The sequence below is a fragment of the Phycodurus eques genome, chromosome 12, assembly GCF_024500275.1.
Source record: "Phycodurus eques isolate BA_2022a chromosome 12, UOR_Pequ_1.1, whole genome shotgun sequence".
Taxonomy (NCBI): Eukaryota; Metazoa; Chordata; class Actinopteri; order Syngnathiformes; family Syngnathidae; genus Phycodurus; species Phycodurus eques.
Window position 1 is genome coordinate 9,011,908 of NC_084536.1, and position 25,408 is coordinate 9,037,315.

The window sequence follows — 25,408 nt, forward strand, 5'->3', positions numbered from 1 at the left end:
CGACTTTCCCTCTTCTCTCAGCGTCAAAATGGTTTGCTCTTGATGTTTTCTTGACAGCAAATGCAGTTTTCACAGGTGAAACCCAAAGCCAAAAACAAGAACTATCTAATGTTTAAGCAATCAATCTAAAAGACACCTGAGAAACTACAAAGACCCATCAGTCACCTTCCACTGCTTTTGCTCACTTGAAAAGTAGGTGGGTTCAAACAAAAGGTGCTCTGTCCTGAGTTGTTTAACATATCTAAATGTAAACACCATGAAATAAAAACTGGCATTCTGAACTTTTGTCTCATATCCATCTTTTGATTTTCAATCCAAATTTCTTCAGTATACAACAAAAACAAAGGAATTGACCTTGCTGCTCCAATGCTTTTGGAGGGGACTGTAGCTAACTTGGGGTGTTGCTTGTTTTGGCTGAGTGTGGCTACATAGTTAGCTTTAGTAGAACTACATTGCTAGGTTGGGGTCTACTTGGTTTGGGTCCGACAGAAGAGGTTGTGAATACTAGGGAGGATTCTGGAGACCGCACAGTTAGCTTTAGGATGCTCCATTAAAGTCTGGAGAAGCTAACTGGCTAGCCTGGGAGCGCCTACACGCTTAACCCGGGAATGAAGTGACTACTCGGCTTTGGAAGAGAGTTCACTCGGTCGGTCGTGGTGGTGGTAGTAGTAGGGTGCTGTTATTGGTTTTGGAAACTTTGACACTAACGTGGTACCGAGTTTTTCGAACAACCGGGTATAGCTCGGCGGTTCTAAAGGCGAGCGGAGGCCGACTATCGATGCCAATATTGGGGTTGGAATAAGAAAGGAGGAGAACAAGAAGAAGCTTGGCCACGCAACGCTCCGATACAAAGTGTGGCCATTAAAAGAAGGCAATAGCGAACCCTGGTGAGACTCTCCTCGCCTCAGGACGTTCGAGCGTCACGTCGGCCGCGAGGAACGCATGTCACGTCTCACCATTAAAACTTTGGCAGCACTTTCCAGCTGGCTGATGACTTCTGCCGTACCGAGCGCCGCCATCATTGATGCCGGGCCCTCGAAGATGACGCGATCGCGGTTCACGGCATTATGGGTAACACACTTCACACTCCAGCCCTCCCCGAGGAAAACAAAACATTTCACCCCCGGTCGCATGCAGGTAAGCTGTGCTAACTTATAACTGCATAATTAGCTCACCGATAGCGGGTCAAAGATTTGATAAGACATTGAAATTATGTACAACGCGGAGAGTGAAACTGGAAACTATGCCATTTAAAAACAACGATTGTGAACGTGATAGCATAGACGTGTATATATAAACGCCGCCTTGTGTGGTATTATCTCATTTCTGTAAGACGTCAGCACGTCCGCCATATTTGATGTGGCAGATCCGTCCGTAAAGCAAGCCAATGCACTGAACTTCATAAAGTGGCAACGTACGTGTACAAACTCATTGTCTCTCATTTAGCCATTCACACACACTGACAAATATATTTGGGGAAACATATAGACACCAAAAACAAGTCATGACGTTTTTAACTCTGATGATTACATAGGTTTACTCCCATATAGCTACAAAATATTTTAAAATTTAGCATCACAGTAAGTTACTGTATTGGTAGCCTTAAACAGTCATGCAAATGTTAGAAAGAAAAACAACAACGTATGTACTGTATAACATATCTAAATTTCACGTCATACTCTTAAGTTTTTGTTCATTTAGCTTTTATAGGTGTATAGGCACATTTTGTGTTATGATCAGTGAAAACATATTTTATCATCACACCATTATATATATACGAGCAACTCCAATTGTGACTGACATCTTCCTCCAAACAAGTAATGACATATATTTAGTCGGGATGGATTTGCTTAATTTTTGCCACAGTAACTTGGGACTTGCTTGAAACTTGCAACTCTCATATTGTGAATTGCACATACCTCTGCAAATAGCCACCCCACCTCGTTATTAGCAGTGTACTTGCTTGATAACTTGCTTCATAGCGATTAGCCACAACATGGTATGCTAATCAGTAAGTAAGGAGTTTTATATTTATGTATTGCGCCATGGAGGTGTCTTAATTATTATTGATCATTTGTGGAGACTCAGTCGATTTCTCCATTGGCCTAATCCACGATACTAATATGCACATAAGAAAAAGAAAAAAAATATTTTATTATACATGCATAGTAGACATCCTTTTTTTGAGTTTTTCATTTTATATTTTCAATTATAGTAAATCATTTTAAATGTTATTTCACTTTAAAATTGGGTATTATTTTATTAAAGACAAAATTAAAAAAATAACATTGCTTCTAATGTAAATCACAAATGAAGGGGCGAGGGGGAGTTAAATAAAATCTCACCTCGGGTGCTGCAATGCAATAAACCCACTTACGCACCAAACGCCACACCACACTCTCCAACAACAAATATCAATCAAACACGCTTCTAAAACAACAAAACTGTCACAAAATGTTTTTTTAAAACACACACACAAAAATATGGTTAAAAGACAAAAACTTTATTTAAAAAAAAAAAAAAAAAAACAGTTTTAAAATACCAACTATTAACAACTACCACCAAAAAATCATTTTACAAAGTGCTTTAAAAAATCTAATATTGTAAATAAAAACACACTGTCCTAAAACCCCAAATATCTATTTAAAAATAAAAGTACTAAAACACCCAAATAAAAATGGTTACAAAACCAGAGATATTTTTAGAAACTGCAATAAAAATATCACTTTTATTTCATTTATTTGCCACTTGTATGTATCAAGTGGGTACTTATATTAGCATGTTGAATGCATCATATACTACTGCATTAGCACTCAATGAGAAAATTTGTTAATTTTATTAAAATGGCTTTTGTTATATGAAAACGTGATGTGGCATAAAGAAATGGGAAATTGTGCAAATTTTTAAATTGTACTGGAACAAAAATAAAATAATTTCAGTTCCATTTCATGTATAGTAAAACAAATCTTGATTTTATATATCTTAATACAAAATATGGGACGTGTTGATGAGCGTGCACAAAAAAAAAGCAGTCAGGAGTCTGAGTGGGTTAATTTAATTTATACATAACATTTGACACAAAAAAGGACCGCTGCATCAACAAAGTCTCCGTTTATACACGAATGTAGAAAAGAAAAAGTAACTTTGCTAGTAATAATAATAATAATAATAATGCATACAATTTCTGAGAGCACAGGGGGAAGAAAACAAGGTGATGTGGGGAGACGGGAAAGATACAAAAAAATATGTATATCTGTATAAATATAAATTCACGATTAATATACATTACACACGCTCCTTGGGGGGTACAAATACATACAATTAAAAGAAAACAAAAATCAGTCAATGATTGTCAGTCATCACTTTGTAACTAAAAAAACACTCACACTCCATTACTTATAAAGCTTTTTGTTGTATTTTTAAAGGGCCAGTACGTCTTAAACATTTAACCCCTGAGGTTTTTTTTTTTTTTGGGACTGCAAAATTTTTAACTCTCCTTTCTGCCCCTGTAACAGTCAGACAAGTACAACAAGTGCAGTAAATACAAAAAAGAAAGGCCACAAAATGGAGGCAGCGCCCTCCTCCACAAAAAAAAGGAACACAATGGTGGTGTAGGGATAGTTCAGCTGGCTTTACAACACACACACACACACACACACACACACACACAACGCACATTTCGTCAACCAAATAGTGTAGTTGCCCAAGTGAAAATTGAACACTTTTGGATACAAGAGGAAAAACAAAATTTTTAAGCAAGTACATTGGTATTTTTATTGATTTGGTAGCAGTAAGTTAAAAAACGACTTGGGCAATTTTGCTATTTTGGTTAACAATTTACAGTCATTGTCCAAGCACGATAAAGTTAAAAAAATAATAATAATAATAATGGACACACCACCTCATCCTGCTAGTCATACGTAAGGAATTAGTCGGGAATACTGACAAAAAAGGTCAGTTGCTTCTGCAGATTGTCAACCACTGTTCTCAAAATGTTAAAATTATGATAAAACCGCTGCACTTTACAATGGCTTTGTGAAGTATATGAAACAACTATCCATCAACGAAGGAGTATTTGGGCCACACGTTAAGAAAAAAATAAAATTACGAGAATTTAGTTGGAAAGTTGTGAGGGGAAAAAAATTAAAAGTTACATGGTAATATTACAAGAATAAAGATATGTGTTGACAGTTAAGTCATTAAATTCCAAGAATTAAGTTGTGGTATTACAAAAATAATGTTGTAATGTTAAGAGACTAAAGTTGTAATATGAGAAATTAGTCGTATTTTTAGAAGAAAAACAGTCAATTCACAAGAACAAAGTTGTAATGCTATGAGAATAATGTTAAGAGGATAGAGTAATAATGTTGAGAATGATGTCCATAGTGTTATGAGAAGTCGTAATGTTATGACGTTGCCAGGTTACAAGAAAGTAATGAAAGTTCAGAAAAAAATACAGAAGTGATAACGTTCACAGAATAAAAAAGCTGTAACGTTACAATAGACGTAAAGTTCAGAAGAAAAAAAAATCAAAATAATACTAACATTACAAAAAAAGTCATATTACAAGAATTAAGTCCTAACGTTGCGTGAATTAAGTTAATGCTGCAAAAATAGCTGTATTATTAGAAGACAAGTTCTGATGTTTTCAGCAAAAAGTTGTAAAGTTGCGAAAATAAAGTTGATAAGTGAAATCTACGACTAATTACAAAACATTACAAATTTCCTTGAAAAATTACAACCTTATTCTTGTTAAACTAGGCATTTTAATTAAAAGTTTTAAAAGATTTTCTTGCCCTTTTCATCATGATTACTTCATTCTTGATGAAATATTTTTTACGTAAAATGACTCCATATTTTTGTACAATATTTACATAATTTTTTTTCTTGAAAGATAACCACTCCTAGAGCACTGATTCCCCCCATAATAGTACGTCGTCTTAACATTGCGACTTATTTTTTGAAAAAAAACCTTAGTAATGCTATGACATTATTCTTGTAATATTATGATTTAACATCACAGTAAAGCTTTTCTTTTTGTAAAATGACACCTACTTCATTTTCATAATCACAACTTTATTCATGTCACATTTTGACACTGACAATAAGGATTTTCATGATTTCAGGATGGTTTTTTTCCTAGGTAGTGTGGCCTTTATACTCCTTGACAATTTTGGGATATCCACTCAAAACATATGTTTCAGATCAACTAACGAAGCCAAAAACTACCCCCCCTCGCCCCCCCCAAAAACAAAGCGTTTCTTTCTTTTCAAACTTGCCATAAATCCACCGCATGGCTTCTCTGAGAGCTCAGCCATGCTGCATTCAGGGACCAGCCCTGACGTAGGCCAGGTAAAGCTCGGCCATCGACGTTCCACATTCATCATCACCATCGCGACAAAACAGGTAATAATGATTACGGGTAAATAATACTAATAAGCAGCTTGTCGTAAGTAACGCACATGCACGCACACACACAGTATACTGTATATACTGTTAGTGTATACTGTACATTGTATATAAAGCAATAAGTTTGTACATAGCACTTCAATACTTTCAAATGGAGAGTGTTTAGAAAAAGGACATTGTATTGCACTTAAGTCAAATGCATGCGTTTTGCTGCGTTTTTTCTCTTTCTCCGCTTAGTTTCCTTATTTTACTATTTTTTAATATATATATATATATATATATATATATATATATATATATATAAAACAAAAATGAGACACAAAAGTCTGAAAATTACAAGAATTAAGTTGTATTTTGGGGTATTTTTTTCTCGCATTTTTAAAAAACTGTTTATTCTTGTATAATTACAGATTTTGTTCTCTATAAAATATTCAAAAATTGCCAAAGATGGAAACTTAATTTCAATGTAGGCAAAAAGTGAGAAAATTACAAGAATATAGTGAGGTCAGATTTTTATAAAAAAAAAAACAACAAAAAAAACACTTTTATTTATTTATTGTATATTGCCATTTTTTTGTCATGACCTTTTTGGTAAGTTTTCTAAAATTACATAACATTAATTTAGGAATTTGTTCCTTGAAAAATAATTTATTATAAAATTATGGATTCTCACAAGCTGCGCCCCTTGGTAAACGACATAAAGAGACGCCAGAATTGGTAAAAATTCACAAATGTGAAGAATTTCAACAGAAAAAAAGTTGGAATTTTTTTTCCCCCTCCAAAATCATTTAAAAATTGGTAAATTCCTGGAATTTCAACAGATAAAAAAAAACAAAATTACAAGAATAAAGTTGGATTTTCATTTTGTTTTTTAAAGAAAATTTGTTGGTTTTTTTTGTTATTTTACATTTACAAAAAAAGACCTCGAAAATATACCACTTATTCTCATAAAATTATGTCTTTTTTTTCCTTCATAAAATTAGGGATTCCGACAAGCTGCCCTGCCCTATATACCGCAAAATAAGTGGGTATGCAATCCCTTGTCTTTCAGATAGTCTGTGGGGAATATATATAGTGTATTCTAAACATATCTAAACTTCCCATGGAGAGTGTCCAGCTTTGAATATGTCCAACATTCCCCTCCTAAACTTCCCTAGAAATTTGTCACCCCTTTGTGAGTCGCTTTGGTTCAGTCCTACTCCCATGCCCACCTTTCCCGATGAATTTACCCAACTCCCTCTTCACATTTCAATGTTTATAAAAAAAAAGCAAAAAAAAAAAAAAAAAAAAAAGCGCTTAATCAAAGTCACTTTGCCGTGTTTCAGTCATGTAAGACGAAAGAAAGGAATGGAAGGAAGACTGAGGTGCTATCGCTTGGGACTCCTGACTAGTTGTCATTCTTACCAGACTCGTCAAGTGGCAGCTGGTGCTTGTTGGTCCCGTGCGAGGAGGGTGTCAGTCCTAGGGGAGTCCATCAGTGACAGGTGGTCTAAACGTACACCGGCTCACATCCTTCCCCTGCTTCCTCGTCGTCGTCTTCATCCTCATCCTCTTCCTCAGGGCTGGGCGGGCCCTCACCACCCTCCAGGGGCTTGGGGTAACGGAAGGGGCAGCCGTTGTCGTCGAAGAACCTGCGGAAGGTGAACTCGTAGAAGGCGTGCTCTGGGTGCTTGCCGTGGGGCGAGCATAGCGCGTCCAGGGCCCGGGTGCTGTCCCCGCTGTCGCTCCAGGCCCCGGGGCTGCCCTCCTCATCCACCGGGTCAAAGTTGGATGTGTCCATAGGGTGGGCGATCTTGGGTCGGTAGGGGGCGGGCTGCTGGCGGAGGTTGCTGGAGAAGTCCACCTTAGTGAAAAAGGGGTGCGCCTTGATCTCACCAGCGCCGTTGGCACCCAGGCGGTCCTGGGCCGAGCAGCAGAGGCGTCCGATGATATCCACGGCTTCCGGGCTTAGTTTGACTTGGGCGGGCACCTGTAGCGTACTCTCCCAGTTGATTACCTGGACAAACAACAAATGAGTGATTATCCTGTGATGTATGTTAAGAGCAATTATACGAGTAATCATCCTGTGGTATGAGGCGTGTTAAAAGTGATTACCGTAAGTTCTCATGGATAATTCGCTCGCTACTATAATGTGCACTCCCAAAGTTGACCTCAAAAATTTAAAATTCCACCCATATACAGTGCGCACCCATGACATTCCATCAATTCATATGGTTATATGCTAATAAAGTAAATGTGATCCACTTAATTTGTATTTTAATCCATTCTAACCAGAAATATTACTAATAGTGAGATTTAATTGCTCTTTAATAATTATTATTATTATGCTACACCAGGAGTGAAAGTGATTGAACAACATGTTCTTGCGTGGTATAAATAAATGTTTTTCTGCATGAAGAATCTTTTTTTATTTTTCCTTATTGTACTCTTCAGTCTTCTAGATTACTTAATTTATGTTTAAAAAAAAATAAAATAAAAACCTCTGTGATCCCACCAGACCTCCCCCTACAATTGTTTTTTTTTTTTGGTCACCTTTTTCATGCCTTTGGTGTTTGCAGGTCTGTTAGAAGACAGTCAATTTGTGTGTGTGGTCAACCGATTTAAAAATAAAAAAAATTAAAATCTTATGCAGGGTAACATCCATACCGACTACTGGGTCGAACATTATTGAATGTCTCCACAAGATTATTCTTAGCGATTATCCGGTTGGGGTGTGTTAAGAGCGATTTTTTTCCCTCCCTGATCTGAGAGGAAACAGTCCGGGCCGGCAATCGTAACTATTTAACTTGTTCAATATTTACAAAGGCAAATCTTTATGGGTGTGTATTCATTATTTTACTGCGTTAGCGTATGTTAGTGATAGAATACGACAGGTTCTGACTTAAACATAAATCTTGGTTACATTGCAGCTATAGGACCGGAACTGGCCGAGCGACAGTCTCCCCTCCTACTCTACCACGTTACATACATCCACCTTAATTTGAGTCTCTGTGGGAGTGGGTGCCAGGAAGGGTGGCTGCCCCACCAGCATCTCAAACAAGATCACCCCGACGCTCCACCAGTCACATAATTGCGTGTAACCTAAAGACACACAAAACAACCCATCAATCAGTGCTTCAGTTACGGTCACCGGATGAGATCGGTAATCACGTTCCAGCGGTCCCACCTTTGCGCAGCAGCACCTCAGGGGCGATGTAGTTGGGTGTCCCCACCAACGAGTGGGCCAGGCAGCGCTGGTGTTGCCGATTCGCCCTCTGTTCCAGCGTCATCAGTCGGTCACCACAGCGGCAGTTAGACACATCATCCCAGAAATCGCTGGGCTCCATGCTGTCCTGTCTCACGTGGCTTCCTGCACGGAGGGGGGGTGTGCAGATAGAGGGTGGTAAGTAATGCCCGTGACATTCGATCCCTCAGGCAGCACTGCATCAAAAACCGACATCGATGTGTAAAGAATATCACCACATGGGCTCAGGAACATTTCAGAAAACCATCCATCCATTTTCTGAGCCGCTTCTCCTCACTAGGGTCGCGGGCGTGCTGGAGCCTTTCCCAGCTATCATCGGACAGGAGGCGGGGTACACCCTGAACTGGTTGCCAGCCAATCGCAGGGCACATACAAACAAACAACCATTCACACTCACATCCACACCTACGGGCAATTTAGAGTCTCCAATTCATGCATGTTTTTGAGATGTGGGAGGAAACCGGAATGCCCGGAGAAAACCCACGCAGGCACGGGGAGAACATGCAAACTCCACACAGGCGGGGCCGGCGATTGAACCCCGGTCCTCAGAACTGTGAGGATGAAGCTCTAACCAGTCGTCAACCCTGCCGCCCTTCAGAAAACCAATGTCAGTAAATACATTTCGGCGCTACATCCGTAAGTGCAACTTGAAACTATGCAAAGCAAAAGCCATTTATCAACAACAAACAACATGGACGCAAAGTTCAAAAGCCAGCATCTGTTATGGTATGGGGCTGTGTTAGTGCCAATGGCATGGGTAACTTACCCATCTGTGAAGGCACCATTAATGCTGAAAGGTACATACAGGTTTTGGAGAAACATATGCTGCCATCCAAGCAACGGCTTTTTCATGTACGTCCCTGCTTATTTCAGCAATACAATGCCAAACCACATTCTGCACGTGTGACAACAGCGTGGCTTTGTAGTAAAAGAGTGCGGGTACTAGACTGGCCTGCTTGCAGTCCAGACCTGTCTCCCATTGAAAATGTGTGGCGCATTATGAAGTATAAAATACAACAACCGAGACCCCGGCCTGTAGAACAGCTGAAGCTGTACATCAAGCAAAATGGGAAAGAATTCCACCTACGAAGCTTCAACAATTAATGTCCTCAGTTCCCAAACGTTTATTGAATGTTGTTAAAAGAAAAGGTGATGTAACACAGTGGTAAACATGACCCTGTCCCAGCTTTTTTGGAACGTGTTGCAGCCATAAAATTTGAAGTTAATGATTATTTGCTAAAAACAATAAAGTTGATTAGTTTGAACATTAAATATCTTGTCTTTGAAGTGTATTCAAGGTTGAACATGATTTGCAAATCATTGTATTCTGTATTTATTTATGTTTAACACAACGTCCCAACTTCATTGGAATTGGGGTTGTAAAATTAACTGAAAATTTAAATAAATCAATAAATACCTCCCTGAAATTTACCCAGTTTTAAATTGATCTATTACCGGCGCATCGGATTAAAAAAAAAAAAAAGACATTCCAATATGGTCAAAATGTTGAATATCAGTGCCAGTAATCGGCCCGGTTGATAATTGGTCTATCCTAACAGAGTACAAAAAAAGTCAACGCAAAATCACTACCTCAAAGCTTAGCAGTGATGAGTTTAGGATCCTTTCACACCTCAAAAAGAAGACGAAGACAAAACGTGTCTACTGCAAAGCAGAGCTAATTTACGTACAAACCACAACAGCATGTCTACAATCATCAACAAGGTATTGATGTTAGCTAATTTAACTACTAGTGTCGAAGTATCTAAGTACCTTACCTTTCTGGTAGTACTTGGAGTTGTGCGTCCATCGGAACCCTGTGCACAGGCCGAAATCTGTCAGCTTGATATGTCCGTCCAGGTCGATGAGGATGTTGTCGGGCTTGATATCCCGGTGGATGAAGCCCATCTTGTGGACGCTCTCGATGGCCAGTGTCAGCTCAGCCACGTAGAAGCACGCCAGTGGCTCAGGGAAGACGCCCATGCGGATCAGAAGGCTCATCATGTCGCCGCCGGGGATGTAGTCCATGACAAAGTACAGGCTGTCGCGGTCCTGGAAGGAGTAGTAGAGGCGCACGACCCACTCGTTGTCCGCCTCCGCTAATATGTCACGCTCAGCCTTCACGTGGGCCACCTGTGTCAATGTCCGCCCGCATAAGATCAACCACAAATCCACCCAGAAATACACTACCTACAAAAAGTTAGGGATATTGGACTAAGGGGTGAAATTTCAGAATGAACCTAAAATGCATTTAATCCTTTACAATTGAACTTAATTCTATTTTCTCCAAACTTGTCGAGTCCAACTGTTAAATGCTTTAGTACTTTTTGCATGACTTGTTCTTATCTATCAAGCAGCCGGAAAAGGCAAATTTTGATCCATGAACGGACCAATACATTTATTTTAACAGTTCTCTTCATCATGCTGTTGACATTTTGACATCATGAGACCAGGACAACACCTAACAATTGATCAACAGTATGAGGAGTCACCTGGTTCCTGTTGAGGACGTCCTTCTTGCGCAGGGTCTTCATGGCGTACAGGGCGTACGTGTCCACCTTGCGCGTCAAGCACACCTCCCCAAAGGCGCCGATGCCCAGGGTCTTGATTTTGACAAACATGGACTTCTCCATCTTGGCTCGCCGCAGCCGGTTGTAGTTGGACTCCTTCTGGTTGAGCATCTTTCTCATCTGGCCCTGCTCTGCCTCGGACAGGCCAGCCTGGGCAAGGGGAACAGGAAGCATGAATAAATGCTGAGAAGTTGACTCATGGTGTTATTTGCTTGCAGTAACTGACAACTACGGTTGCATGGTATATCGGACTGGCAATCAAAAATTAAACGATACCACATGATTTTAGTGCTGCTACTTTAAGAGTGACAGGTAGCAGTCTGTGTGAACTAATTAAAAAAAAAAAAGATTAAAGCATACTAAATAGTATCCAGTCAATTTTACTTTTATTTTATCAACGAGGAACATATACAATAATTTTCTTTAATATTCTTAATTACCTAATATTTCATTGGACAAATAAAAATAGAAATAACTTGAAGTTCCATGTTTTGTCTCATCGGTACAGAGATACTTTAAGCCAGAATTCAGAATTTTGGTACAGTAAAAACACTTAGTCTGACCGTAAAAAAACACCTCAGGAGTATAGGCCAAATTCATGGTATGTTCACCATAAAGATCTCATTGTCTGAAATAAAGTCTGCAGGGGAAAATTGTCCAGAATTAAAGACAGTCATCCGCTAAGTGGTTTGTGTGGATTGTTGCTACCAAATCCCGCTTTAGGCGACAAAATCATGAGTGTTCCCCAGTGGATATGGATGTTAAGAATCTCAGCTGTGTGTGATGTCAAAGCCCGAAGCAATGATATGACTTGTGATAAGGTAAAAGCTCCTCTTTCTTGGACTCATACATGGTCAGCCTGCAGCCATTCATAAGCCATTAATTTATTCATAAGCCAATCATATTTATTCCTTCATGCATATTTTAACAACTTATGGAGAGTTTGTTCATTTTAGACTCTGTTTTTTTATGAATTTTTGAGTGCCAAATTAAAACACACTATATCACCTGACTGCCATCTGCAAATTCTGTTTGGCTTTTGATCATTATTTTGTATACTTGCGCCCTTGGCTTTCTATAATTAAAGTTGATCAGTTCATCATCATCATATGATGTCTTTTTCCGTGTTTAACAAGTTTTCCAATAATACCATCTTTTTGAAAATAGGATACGGATTAAAAAAAGTTACCAGTATGACAGTTTGAGACTTTGATTAATCAAAAAAGGTTATACTAAATCTCAACCCATATTGTCTTTGTATCAAGATGTTGGGGCATTTTCACAAGTTTTAAAGATTAATAATTTTATTAATCGTTTCTGCTTCGGTCTCCTGACTGTGGTTGGGGCGTTAACTCCCTTCACAGGTTGCAGTTGCGGAGTGAGAGGCAGGCTGGAAAAAGCAACAGAGGCACATACACACTGAGGAATGGGGCTTTTTTTGGGCGTGACTGAGCAGTAGTTTCAGTGAATATTCTTTTGCTCACTAAATTGTCGCCGTCGCTATACCTCCGCCAAAACACACGGACCTCCCGCATGGACTCGCTACAAACAGCGCACCGCTGCACTGCGCATGCACACACACACACACACACACACACACAGAGATCCCAATCACATTTACATTTGAAAATACCTGTAACAACTTGCTTAGTATTCGTCTTAGGAAAAATATACTTACAGGTATATCTGATAATGCTGGTGTCATGCAGTTGAAATTTTACACATATACTTTGATTTCTTTCAATGTCATGTCAAAGTCAATGTTATCTTTCACTTTGTTCTCAGGCTGTGGGACTGCCATTTGTGACGCATTGTTGTCACAGGTTTTCATACTGTTTGTCTGTGCTGGCTTTACAACTGTATTAATTTCTGTATTATTTCTTTTGCGACGTAGTGAACAGTGGCGGTTGGTCAATAAGGGAACAACCCAAGTAATCCATACATACAGAGAAAGTAGAACAAATAAGATCAGAAATGAAGTGGTGTGTAATAATGTGAAATGACACAAGGAAAAAGTATTGAACCCATGAAGAAAGGGAGGTGCAAAAAGGCTTGGAAAACCAAGACAACACCTAAAATCTATCAATAATCAAACAGCAATCCAGCCCCTTGTCAATGCAAGTGAATATCAGTGGGTTCAGTCCTAATTGATGGCCTACAAAAAGGTCTCATTGCCAAGGTGCGCACGCACGCACACACACACACACACACACACACACACACACACCAATCCAAAGTGGGAGGGATTGGAGCAGGATCAAGAAGCAGGTGGCTCGCTCGTTTCTTGTTGCGCCTTCCATCTCTCTATTTCGTCTGGTGCCAATGTAGACAAAAATGCCTGCACCTCCTCAGTCGACCACAAAAGCTGCTTTAAGCCTGCCGCACACTGCGCAACGTGGTCGAACCGGACCATCGCGTAGAGTTGCCAACACCCCCCCGCACTTGAGCAATTCACAAGTGGATTCCTGGCAAACCTTTATAGGTGTTCGATGCTGTGTATTCAGTATCTGGTACTTTATCACATTCCTTAAACCATAAAAAGGTAGATTAAGTTAAGGAAGAAGCAGGATGCCAAAGAGAGGTTGTTGGTGAGAATAAAAGTGAGTGGATATTTGAAAGGAGGCTCACTGCCTCCATTCATTCGGATGCAACCAGCATGTACCGTATTTTCACGACTATAAGGCGCACTTAAAAGTCTTACATTTTCTCCAAAATGGAGGGGGCGTCTTATAATCCGGCATGCCTTATGTGTGCACAGAGTTCCAAAATCTATAAATGTTGTGTGATGAACGCTCCGCTTGACTGACTGGGAGCATTTCCTGCCGACACGCTGCTTATATAGAGGAAAGGCGGACGTGACTGAGGAAAGCACGCGGACGTTAAAGGGGGAAGGGTGCGCGTGACCGAGGCACGCCCCCAGTAGGTATATAGCGCCGGTATATGCATTGTGCAAAACAACATCGGTTTGGCTAAGGACCCCCGAAAATGGCACTACGAAGAGACACGCTTACGAAGCACAGTTTAAACTGCAAGCTATCAGTTACGTGGAGGAACATGGGAATCGAGCAGCCGTGAGAGAATTCAAGCTCAAAGAATCCATGGTTCACAAGTGGAGGAAACAGGAAAACGAGCTTCGCCAAGTCAAGAAGACGAAGCTGAGTTTCCGCGGAAACAGGGTGAGGGTGGCCCGAGTTGGAAGACAAACTCGAGCAATGGATTAATGAGCAAAGAACAGCCGGGAGAAGCGTCTCTACAGTCACCATTCGACTGAGGGCAATAACGCTTGCAGAAGAAATGAAAATCGAACATTTTCCAATCACCAACATGGTGCACCACACTGTAGAGAAGAAGGGGACCACCACGGTAGCAATATGCACAACGGGGCACGAGAAGTCGGCTTTTACTGTTGTGCTTGGTTGCCATGCTAATGGACAGAAACTGCCACCTATGGTGATTTTTAAGAGGAAGATGCTGCCTAAAGAAAGGTTTCCAGCCAAAGTCATCGTTAAGGCCAATCAAAAGGGCTGGATGGATGAGGAGAAAATGAGAGAGTGGCTGAGTGAGGTGTACGTAAAGAGACCGGATGGTTTTTTCCACGCTCCGTCCCTGTTGATCTGTGACTCCATGCACGCCCATCTCACAGCCGTTGTGAAAAACCAAGTGCAACTAAGACTGGGAGACAACGCCGGACGAGTTACGCCACCATATGTGAATGGATTGTGGATGCCTGGGCTAAGGTATCTGCTTTGACTGTTATCAGAGTTTTCGCGAAAGCCGGCATCATTGGTGAACAGCCCCCTGGCAACGAGACCGACTCAGACAATGACAAGAGGGAACCCGGCATGTTTGATGGAGAACTTGCCCAGCTGTTCATTTCGGATACAGAAGATGAGGACTTTGATGGATTTGTGGATGAGAATTGATAAAAAAATAACGTGAGTACATTGTTAATACCTCAATAAAGTACAACCGAACTCAGTTTTGCTCCTGCTGCCTTTTTAAAAACATTGTTTTAGCGTGCATGCATGCTACCGTATGTTTTAAACTAGCGTATGTTTTACCATGCCTGCGCCCAATAATATGTATGCGTTAAATACAGAAATAGACACCGTAACTGAGACGGTGCACCCTATGGTCGTGAAAATACGGTACATACATTCTGGTCAGAAGCTTTGCTAATTCACCCACAGGTACATCATACATAAATAATATAGTTAAGTATTGATGTAAAACACTATTTTGTGCTTTATATACGATTTAGCCGGCACGGTGACAGACTGGTTCAAATCCGGCCTCCCCTGTGTGGAGTTTGCATTTTCTCTCCGTGCCTGTGTGGGTTTTCTCTGGGTACTCCGGTTTCATCCCACATCCCCAAAATATGCATGGTAGGTTAATTGAGGACTCTAAATTGCCCGTAGGTGGGAATGTGAGTGTGAATGTTTGCTTGTCTATGTGTGCCCTGCAATTGGCCGGCGACCAATTCGGGGTATACCCCGCCTCTCGTCCAAAGGTAGCTGGGATAGGCTCCAGCACGCCCGCGACCCTTGTGAGGTAAACGGGTAGGGAAAATTAATACAGTATTTATATGGCTTGATGCGAAGCGGCTCGCTAAACCCGTAAGGGAAAAGCTTATCTGGGGCAACGTTAGGACGGTGATTCAAATTTTGAATTGCGGCAGGACTGATCGGCCACTAATGAAAACCGTCGCCTAATCACGCACACTACGCGACAGCTCAGTCGAGTCGCTCGGTGTGCGGTAGCCTGTAGATGCCATTATCGTGAAAGTGACAAGTCACTGCGCTGTAAGAAACGCCTACATCTGTCAAACAATCAGATGACAGTCACGGCACGACCCTTCTCCGCCTGTGTTTTACAACCAGGTCAGACCACATGGGGTGGAGTGAGGCTGGTTGGGGGTAGAAGTGGTACAATGGAAAAGGGTTAAAAGAATCTGACTTGCCTGACAAGAGAAATACCCACCCCCCTCACTTTGGAGGCGAGACAAAATCAAGGCCAGCAAAATTAGAGTGCTGGGCTGTATTCAGTTACTTTTAGTACATGCTGCAGACCACAAAAAATGAACGGTCTCTCAGTCTCTGGATATGGCCCTCAATGCCTTGCTTCGATTTCCAACATCCTATCTTTGTGAAGCTGGATTTTCTGCAATGACGGCGACCAAAACAAAACTGCGGAATAAGATAGACTTAAGTACCATAACACACTTCAGGTGTCATTGTCTCCCATTTTCCCAAGATGGGACCGGCTGAATAAAAACAAGCACAGGCTCCCACTAATTGCAACTTAATTGACCAAAATAATTGTAAAAATTTGTTTCTATGCTGATCTGTCAAAATATTGCATTACATAAAACCGGTATTTGTCTGTGGCAAGTGGTTGAGGACCACTGGCCCTGAAATGGTTCCCTTACCTTGGACATTTCCTGTTCCAGCTGAAGGCGGCGGTTGAGCTTCTGCTGGTAGGTCTTCATGACATTCTCGATGTGCTGCTCCATGTAGAACTTGAAGGCGAAGGGTGAGTAGGTCTTGATCCGGGATTCTCGCTTCTCCTCATCTCGGCCGTTTTTTCTAACTGGGACGGGCGACGTCTGGATCTGCTTCTTGTCTTTGACCGTTTTTTCAACCTTGCCGGCCTTTGTCTTCTCCTTAATCTGCTGGGATCCATCATCAGTCGCTCCGCTGCCGCTGTGTGTACTTCGAGAAACGGGACTACTGAGATCCTGAGTCCCACCTACAGCTCCAGCCACCTCCAGGGCTCCGTTCTCACCAGGTGACATAATGAGATTCTTGGGGTAAGGTGGTGGCGGACAGCGGGGGTCCTGGGGGGGTTCCAGGGAGTAGGTATCCTCTGGCATGTAGGCCAGTGGTTCTGCCGTTTCTTGGCCTTGGGCCGTCATCCAGCTAGGATGGCACGGTCCCACCGCTGTCTTAGGTTCCGGTCTCATCACTCGAATGCTCTTGACTGGCTGTTGGATAGGTGGAGATGTGACTGCTGTGATCGTGTTGGGAGCACCCAGGGAAGGATCCTGGGGAGCGCTCATGGGAGGCCGAACCCCGTTGGACACGGTGGAGCGGCTGTTGAAGGAGTTGGCCCTGCTGGGCACCCTGACCTCACACCTGAATGGCCCCTGGGGTTGGGGCTGTCTGGCTTGGGGGGCCCCTTCAGGACCTGGGGGCCCCGCCCAGTGGTGCTCATACAAGTCCAGGTTGAGGCTTGCCCTGGATGGCGTCATCAAACCCTGGGGAAGATCGGGGAAGTCCGGGCCCATGGGTGGTACTCCGCCTGGGGAACGGGACATCATGTGGACCTGGTGGGAGGTGGGGCTTGCCTGACGTGGGTGCGAGTGAGGAGCCAGGTACAGATTAATGGGGTATCCCCCCGCACCTCCTCCTGGCCCATTCTGGCCCATGGCCCCTTTACCTTGGATGTTTACATAGTTGTCTGGGGCAGCCATGGGGGATGGTGCCATCTTGTTCTGAAAGGAGGCAGTTCTCTTGATTCCATAGCCTGCAGGCTCCATTAAGTGAGGCCGGGGATGGCTATAGTCATAATGGGGGCCCGGCACTGGGGCCCCTGGTGGTAACGGTTGACCGGGGACATTGTAGCTCATCATGGGCCCGTGTTGCTCCATACCACCAGGATAGCCTTTCTGCTGGGCCCCTGGGGGATACAAGGGGTTGGCCGGGTTACTCTGAGGGGCCATCACTGGTGCGTAGGTACCCATGCTGGGCGGTCGACCCATTGGGTTCCCCATGGGGGGGCCCTGTGCCGCTCCAGAGGGCGGCATCATGTAGTTCATGATAGGGGGAGCGCTCATGTAGGGTCTGGGCATCTCGCCTTCTGGACAGTATCCAGCCACACCCTCATACATTGGGTGGTAAGGGGGCATAGCACCAGCAGCTTCACCTGCAGCCTCAAGCGAGGGACGATGGTCCATCGAGGGGGGCATGCCAGCTTTTCCTAACATGACAACAAACAATTTAGCAATCCGAAAGGAATGGGGTTTTTTTTGGTTTGTTTTTTACTTTTTAAATGCATAATTATATTGCGCGCAAGGGGTACAATTAAGATGTTCTGACTGTACCCCCCCAAAGTCATAAGTGCATACCTGGCGAAGTCTGTTTGATAATGCGGACAATGAGCTCGTTGCGAGGGTCCAGGTAACCCATCTTACTGATGTATTCCAGGGCCGCCTCAATGTTCCTGCTCCCCGTTTGCTTCAGCGCTTGGACAGCCATTTCCTGTGGAACACAGAAAATAATGTGACGACTGCCACCAAGGCAACCCTAAACATCCATCGATCCATCAATTATCCAGGTTTATCCCATTCAGGGTTCAGATGGAGCCTATCCAAGCTGACTTCGGGCAAAAGGCAGACTACTACCCTGGACTGGATGCCAGTCAATCACAGGGCTCATAAAAAAAGAGACGGTTAATCGTCTCACATACACACTGAGTGGAAACTGAATCCAAGCTGTTTGCACTGAAGTTACACAGGTGTACCACTCCACCAACAGTACACCCTATACATATGAAAATATGAATGTGCCGTCTTTATAAAGTTCACATCTATACATTTGTAATTTAACATACTCAGATTTATTGGTCATTCCTTATCTCATGTATCATATTTGATGTCTATATTGTACATCTAATGTAATTTACATATACCTATACTCCGCTGTAATGTACGATACGTCCATGAAAATAATTTAAGCACCTGTAAAGTACCATGTTTACATCACACTTAATGTCTACTATACACCTAAAATTATTACATCATCTTTACTGTTCTATACACCTTCCAGAGCACAGACTCTTCTGGAATGTTTGGGGAACAGATAAATACACTCAGATGGATACAGATCCATCTGAGAAATCTCTAAATCAGCATTTATCAGCAACAGATGGTCCAGGAACCACACAAAAGGCACAAGTGGGTCAAACGGCTCAAGACGGGACACGTAATTTGCGGTTTGGGAGTCATTTTTCTTCCCTTTTAATGTAGGTCATTGCTAAAAAAAGGCGATCTGATCCATGCCCTGTATCATGAAAAAGGCAAAAAGGGGAACGCAAGGGAAATTGTCACACCTACACGTTAAAATCATTGGTAATAAGTGTTGTTATGGCACATGTGTAACGGTCGTCACAGCTGTGTGACACTGCGGGGTGCGGTCCACCACCCGGGCTGGAAAAACATTCTGTTATAACTGATTATTCTCTGCCTTGGTGTTAGCATTTACATCTGGATTTTACCATCATAACCATCATTCCTGGATGACATTGAGATAACCCGGCCTGAATGTTTTTGCTGCATTTTTCAAGTGCATTCCTGATCTGATAAGTCCAAGGAGAAAAAAAAAGGAAGCTCAGAGCCACCCAACAGATTCCTGCAAGGCGGCCAACGTTGCACTAATGTACAAACGGGAGTTTCCTGACAAAACAATGCACCACCCAAAATATTCATGTCAGATTTTTATTTTTTTGCTAAATAAGTTGCTAGAACCTCCATTTATTTAATTCGTGACATCTTAGGATCAATTCCAAAAGGCAAAATTCTCTGATCTCTGAACACATCACCCTTAATGTGAAATTCAGACGTCCACCAAGGCAAAACTGTTGACAAAACTATTTAGAACCTTTGCTTTATTTATAAATATACTATACTCTATTTAGAAACATACTCTGCAGTTGATAGACGTCAGAACAGGAACAAGAAAAATTTGCATTCTGTAATTACTCCAGTCCTGCAGGTAGCAGTGGTGCATTTCCAAGCATGAGTTGGTGGCCCAATAACTCATTCAGGTCCTCCATTTATGACTTTTCTAGTTCTGTTCCAAATGCAGTGATGTAACCTAAATGAGGACGATACCATCCATCTCTATAAACACACCTCTAGTAAATAGTAATGGCTAGACTTTACACCGATTTTAAATCGGCCTTATCGGTATTGGCCGATAATTAGCATTTTATGCTGATCGACTTTAATGTCATAATTCGCCGATCCCGCAAAAGACATTTATTCCGCGTCGCCATCGTGCACAGTATATTTGAATCCAAAAGCTAGTTTATTTTTAGCCTTGTCAAGTGTCTTTTAGCGTAGTCCTGTAATTATCTGACGGCCAATAAAGTTATTTAAAAAAAAAAAAAAAACATGTCGGCGGTGTGGAACAGACAACGCGTAATGCCCGGATCAAACTACAAGACAAAGTTGTTCTTTCACGATTGCACTGTCAGACAATGCGGGTGAAGTAATTTAATTAAAAATCAAGTAATTTAATTACCGTAACTTAGCACCCATTATTTCTGTCATGTTGTAATGTTGGTTTGACCTGACTGATTAGAATAGATGACCTGACGAGAGCAGTGATTTCCAACCTTTATGGGGCCAGGGAACATATTTTACAAATTGAAAAATCTCACGGCACACCAACAAACAAAAATGTCACAAAAAGTGGATACATTAATTACTGTACTTACTTCCTAGAAGAAGAAGACCATTCATTTCACTATGCCATTCATTTCACTATGCCTCACTGGCATAAAAAACAAAGATACATTATGTATTGTATATTTGAGCAATTAAGTACACAAGTATATACAGTAAATGAACTGGTCATTTAAATAGACACATTCCTCCATGTGATCGGATCGGTGATTTAAACTCGTTGATCGGTGATTGGCCTCAAAAATCCTGATCGTGTAAAGCCTAGTAATGGCAATGGTTTTCGACACAACAGAGCAGTAGAAGTGAGTGTCCAGTGTTAAGACTTGACACCCCTGTGTCGGCACAGCCTAATAACCTCAGGCCCCCTGAAATGGGACATTGCAGTTTGGAAAGTGCACGTTAACACAGCCCATGCGGGTTGTCCTATTAACATTATGAGATGTGTACAGATGCCAGCAAATTTTCTAGGACAAAAGGGATCACTAGATCGGAAGCCGGAAAATTCATGGGTCTGGTAGCTTACACAAGCTGGGGAGAAAGCTGGGAAAATACAGGTGTGAAAGAGACTACCATCGCCAAAGACAGGAAATTGACAAGTCGACTTCATCTCCTATTCTATTATGCCGGTGCCATTTATACAAAACAGGTGGAAAATACCGCTCTTTCGGAGGGGGGAAAGCTAAATTTGCTTATTGATTTATTTTAACATGTGCCACATTCAGGTTGCATAGGGTTGGAAATTTTCTGATAAATTGCCAGAATGTTTTTGGTCAATTTCCATGGGAAGGTAAGCTGGAAAATTTCCAACTCAAAACTTTCCATAGGAATTTATGAGAAAAAACTGGGAATTAAGGGTAATTTTAAGGAAATGTATCACATTCAAGCATAAATATAAACATTTTGTTTTGTCATAAGTAGATATCTATGCAAAACAAATATAGTAGCTCTACTTTTCTACAGGCGAGGGCATTACAGTACCTTAATCACTTTTTTTTTTTTTTTTTTTTTTTTTTTAAACTTCTACTTTTATACTTTTATCTGAAGCTTGCTCGTAAAAACTCAAAAAAACTACCTTTTGTTTGAAGCCACCCACTTTTCAAGTGACCAAAAGTATTGGAACAGACAAATTAACTTAAAGTCAATAGCATTTAATATTTAGTGCCATAACCCTTTCTTGCAATAACTGCATCAAGCCTGCGACCCATTGACTTCACCAGACTGTTTCATTCTTCATTTAAAACGCTTTTCCAGTCCTTTACTGCAGCCTCTTTCAGTTCTTGTTTGTTTCTGGGGGTTTCTCCCTTCAGTCTGCTCTTAAGGAGGTAAAATGCATGCTCTATTTGGTTAAGGTCCAATGATTGACTTGACCAGTTTAAGACCTTCCACTTTTTACCCCAGATGAAGACCTTTGTTGTGCTGGCAGTGTGTTTTGGGTCATTGTCTTGTTGCATGATGAAGCTCCTCCTGATTAGTTTGGATGCATTTTTCTTTAAATTGCCAGACAAACTGGTTTGCGTTGCAACCTCCACAGGGCAGGGGAGAAGATATCACAATCCACTGTTCGAAGAAGACTTTGAGAGAAGAAATATAGCGGTCATACCACAAGAAGCAAACCACTCATCTGCAAAAAGAATCGGAAGGCCAGGATGAATTTTGCAAAGCACCACAGAGATGAGCCACAAAAGATTTGGAACAAAGTTTTATGGACTGATGAGACCCAGCTTAACCTTTACCAAAGTGATGGAAAACCCAAATTATGGCGAAAGAAAGGATCTGCTTATGTTCCAAAACACACAAGCTCATCTGTGAACCATGGTGGAGGTAATGTTATGGCTTGGGCTTGTATGGCTGTTTCTGGCACGGGCTCACTATTCTTTATTTATGTAACTCATGATGGTAGCAGCAGAATGAATTCTGTAAATCTACAAAACCATTTTGTCTGGCAGTTTATAGTAAAATGCATCCAAACTAATCGGGAGAAGCTTCATCATGCAAAAAGACAATGACCCAAAACACACTGGCAACAGAACAAAGAACTTCATCAGGGGGGAAAAGTGGAAGTTCTTAGACTGGCCAAGTCAATCACTGGACCTTAACCTAATAGATGAGAATGAAGGGAGAAACTCCCAGAAATGAACAAGAACTGAAAGAAGCTGCAGTAAAGGTCTGGAAAAGCATTTCAAATGAAGAATGCAACAGTCTAGTTAAATCAATGGGTTGCAAGATTGATGCAGTTATTGCAAGGGTTATACCACCAAATAATACTGTATTTTTCGGACTGTAAAGCGCACCAGAGCATCAGGCGAAACTTTCAATGAAAGGGTCTATTTTCATACATAAGACGCACCGGATTATAAGGCGCATTAAGCGAAACAAAGCAGTCAGATAAGTCACTTATACACACACACACACACACACGATATATGTTGAAGCACAGTAAGTGTTACTCCACGAGGCTCCTCACTACAGTAGCCGTAACAATTCGGCATTGTAGCTTACCAAAGTCATACAAAAACATTTTGACAGATTTTTTAGCGCCGTGTACCAGATAAAATCAGTTCGAGGTCAGTAAGCACAACCAGAATTCATACATAAGGTGCACCGTCGATTTTTGAGAACGTTTTAGGGTTTTAAGTGCATATTATAGTCCGAAAAATACGGTTAATGTTATTCCCTAAGTTAATAATGTCTGTTCCCATACTTTTGTTCACTTAAAAAGTGGGTGGCATCAAACAAAAGGTGCTCTGTCCTGAGTTGTTTAAACATCTAGATGTAAATACCATGAAATGCAAGCTGGAATTCTGAACCTTTGTCTCATATTCATCTTTTCATCTGAAACCCAAATGTCTTCATTATACAACAAAAAGAAAGGAATCGACCTTGCCGTTCCTATACTTTTGGAGGGGACTATCCTTTAGTCAGTATTATGCCAAAATATATTTTCAACAACTACATTCAAGTTCCATATTAAGACTCAACCTTCAATTTGGCAAATCCTTATTCCCAGAAATTCACATTATTTGCCAAGTAAAGTTTTACAATTTTGCCACTCCATGCCACAATGAGTGTCCGATTCCAGCAGAAACATTGTGGTATTTAGTCAGGTATCGGAAATTTTCTCACAAGTCCTGGCAAGCAAGAGGAAAGAAAGTACACGTTCTTGAGAGGTTTTATGAAACAATAGCAATTATTGAATCCTTTGGCTACTCTGTCAGCTGTAAGCAACTTCCAAGGACACAGAAGTTACCTACTTGGGTTGTCATCTCCTCGCAATGCACAACAAAACACACACACGCAAATTTGGTCAAAACAAACTAGACAACTATTAGATGTGTACAGTTTGTTATAAATTGTCGTCGTGGCAACACACTAGATGCAGATCAGCTAATGTAACCGCCAGCAGAGTGTTCGTATCGACTGCTGTTATTATACACAACGTGCGCACATTCATGCATCATGGACATGAGGCACGGAAGAGGGGCGCCCTCCAGCTGTTCTTTGCAATTTTGAAATTGTCCCAGAAACCCTTTTTTCTTTTATTTTGTTTTTGAAATTGAGAAATTAAAACGCATAGATCATACAACCGATGGCCTCTCACTGTCCTGTGTGTGAGAGTGAACAAGTGAGTGAGTTTGAATAAAATTGTGGGAGTGTGTGTAACAGAATGAGTGTGTTGGAGTGAATGAGCGAGAGACTAAGGGAATGACTCTGTATGTGACAAAGTGAAAGTTGAATGATCTAGAGCACGCGTGTCAAACTTTTTTTTATTTTATTTATTTTTTTTTGCTGGCCACATCCTGGTTATGGTTTACCTTAGAGGGCCGTTATGACAGTGAACTAGGGATGGGCTAGTCGGGCCGATACGGGCCTTATTTTAAGGTATCGGGTAAAACAAAATAAATCTGAGCGAGTAAAGGCCTCTTTCTACGCCCGCATTGCATCACGTGACCGACGCATTGGGCCGCGCAGCCCCTATTCGGCACTTGACGCAAATTGTCGCCGAGATCATCTCTCATGATTGGTCTGTTTTAGTCACATGCTATGATGAGGTACTCAGCTTTCCCCTTGGTTCCACATACCACCTACATCGCCGCCGACTTGATCGATTTTGCAGTATAATTAAACATCTGGTTATTAGGGCCATTTGTTCTAGCAGACACTGTTCCACAGTCGCCATTGTTGTTGGTTTGTTCCTTTTTCAGGAAAGGAAAGTAAAAACGGCTACCGGAAATGGCCATAAAATGCAAAGGAAACTCCACCCTGTGGTGTCCTAGCCAATACCAGCCATAGTGACACCCCCGACTGCAGCACATTTTCAAAACAGTGCGCGTGTGTTGCGCTCGAGTACAAAGGCAAACTGCGCCCGTGATAGCCGCAGTGACGTCAGCGCGGTCGCTGCCCGTGCAAGTATAAAGAAGCCTTAAGTCCGCTTCGCCAATAGTTGCCGCTAAACTGCAGTTTGACAGCATTGGCGAATCGTGTGCGTCAGTAAGAAAGGTCTTTGTTCACAATTATCTCTCATTGTGATAATAGAAATTTCATGTATCAAAAGTACTACTGGTAATCAGTATTCAGTGTCGGTGAGTAGCCGGGCCATTAGTTTGACACCTGTGTGTTCGAGAGTGAATGAGTGAATGAATGAGAGATTGAGTGAGTGCACACATTAGTAATAAAGTATAGAGTGATGAAATGAGTGAGAGAGCAATGATTTTCACAGAGATT

At 41.6% G+C, this 25,408-nt stretch overlaps 2 protein-coding genes across 4 annotated transcripts in view; both read right to left on the reverse strand.

Annotated features, from left to right (window-relative positions):
* The window catches only part of xpo4 (exportin 4), a 54,901-nt gene extending 53,875 nt beyond the window's left edge, over positions 1 to 1,026 (reverse strand). For both annotated transcript variants that reach the window (XM_061692876.1, XM_061692877.1), the window contains exon 1: positions 957 to 1,026. In XM_061692876.1, coding sequence (XP_061548860.1) covers positions 957 to 1,022 — 66 coding nt within the window. In that variant the 5' untranslated portion in view covers positions 1,023 to 1,026. The remainder of the gene's footprint in view (positions 1 to 956) is intronic.
* A 2,013-nt stretch (positions 1,027 to 3,039) lies between these two features.
* The window catches only part of lats2 (large tumor suppressor kinase 2), a 39,930-nt gene continuing 17,561 nt past the window's right edge, over positions 3,040 to 25,408 (reverse strand). The window contains exons 3-9 of one of the 2 annotated variants that reach the window (XM_061691678.1): positions 18,347 to 18,479; positions 16,649 to 18,198; positions 11,143 to 11,370; positions 10,429 to 10,783; positions 8,576 to 8,758; positions 8,384 to 8,490; positions 3,040 to 7,405 (exon numbers count right to left, since the gene is read on the reverse strand). In XM_061691678.1, coding sequence (XP_061547662.1) covers positions 6,899 to 7,405; positions 8,384 to 8,490; positions 8,576 to 8,758; positions 10,429 to 10,783; positions 11,143 to 11,370; positions 16,649 to 18,198; positions 18,347 to 18,479 — 3,063 coding nt within the window. In that variant the 3' untranslated portion in view covers positions 3,040 to 6,898. Of the gene's footprint in view, positions 7,406 to 8,377; positions 8,491 to 8,575; positions 8,759 to 10,428; positions 10,784 to 11,142; positions 11,371 to 16,648; positions 18,199 to 18,346; positions 18,480 to 25,408 lie in introns of both variants that reach the window. The other variant, XM_061691677.1, reaches the window with a different exon arrangement.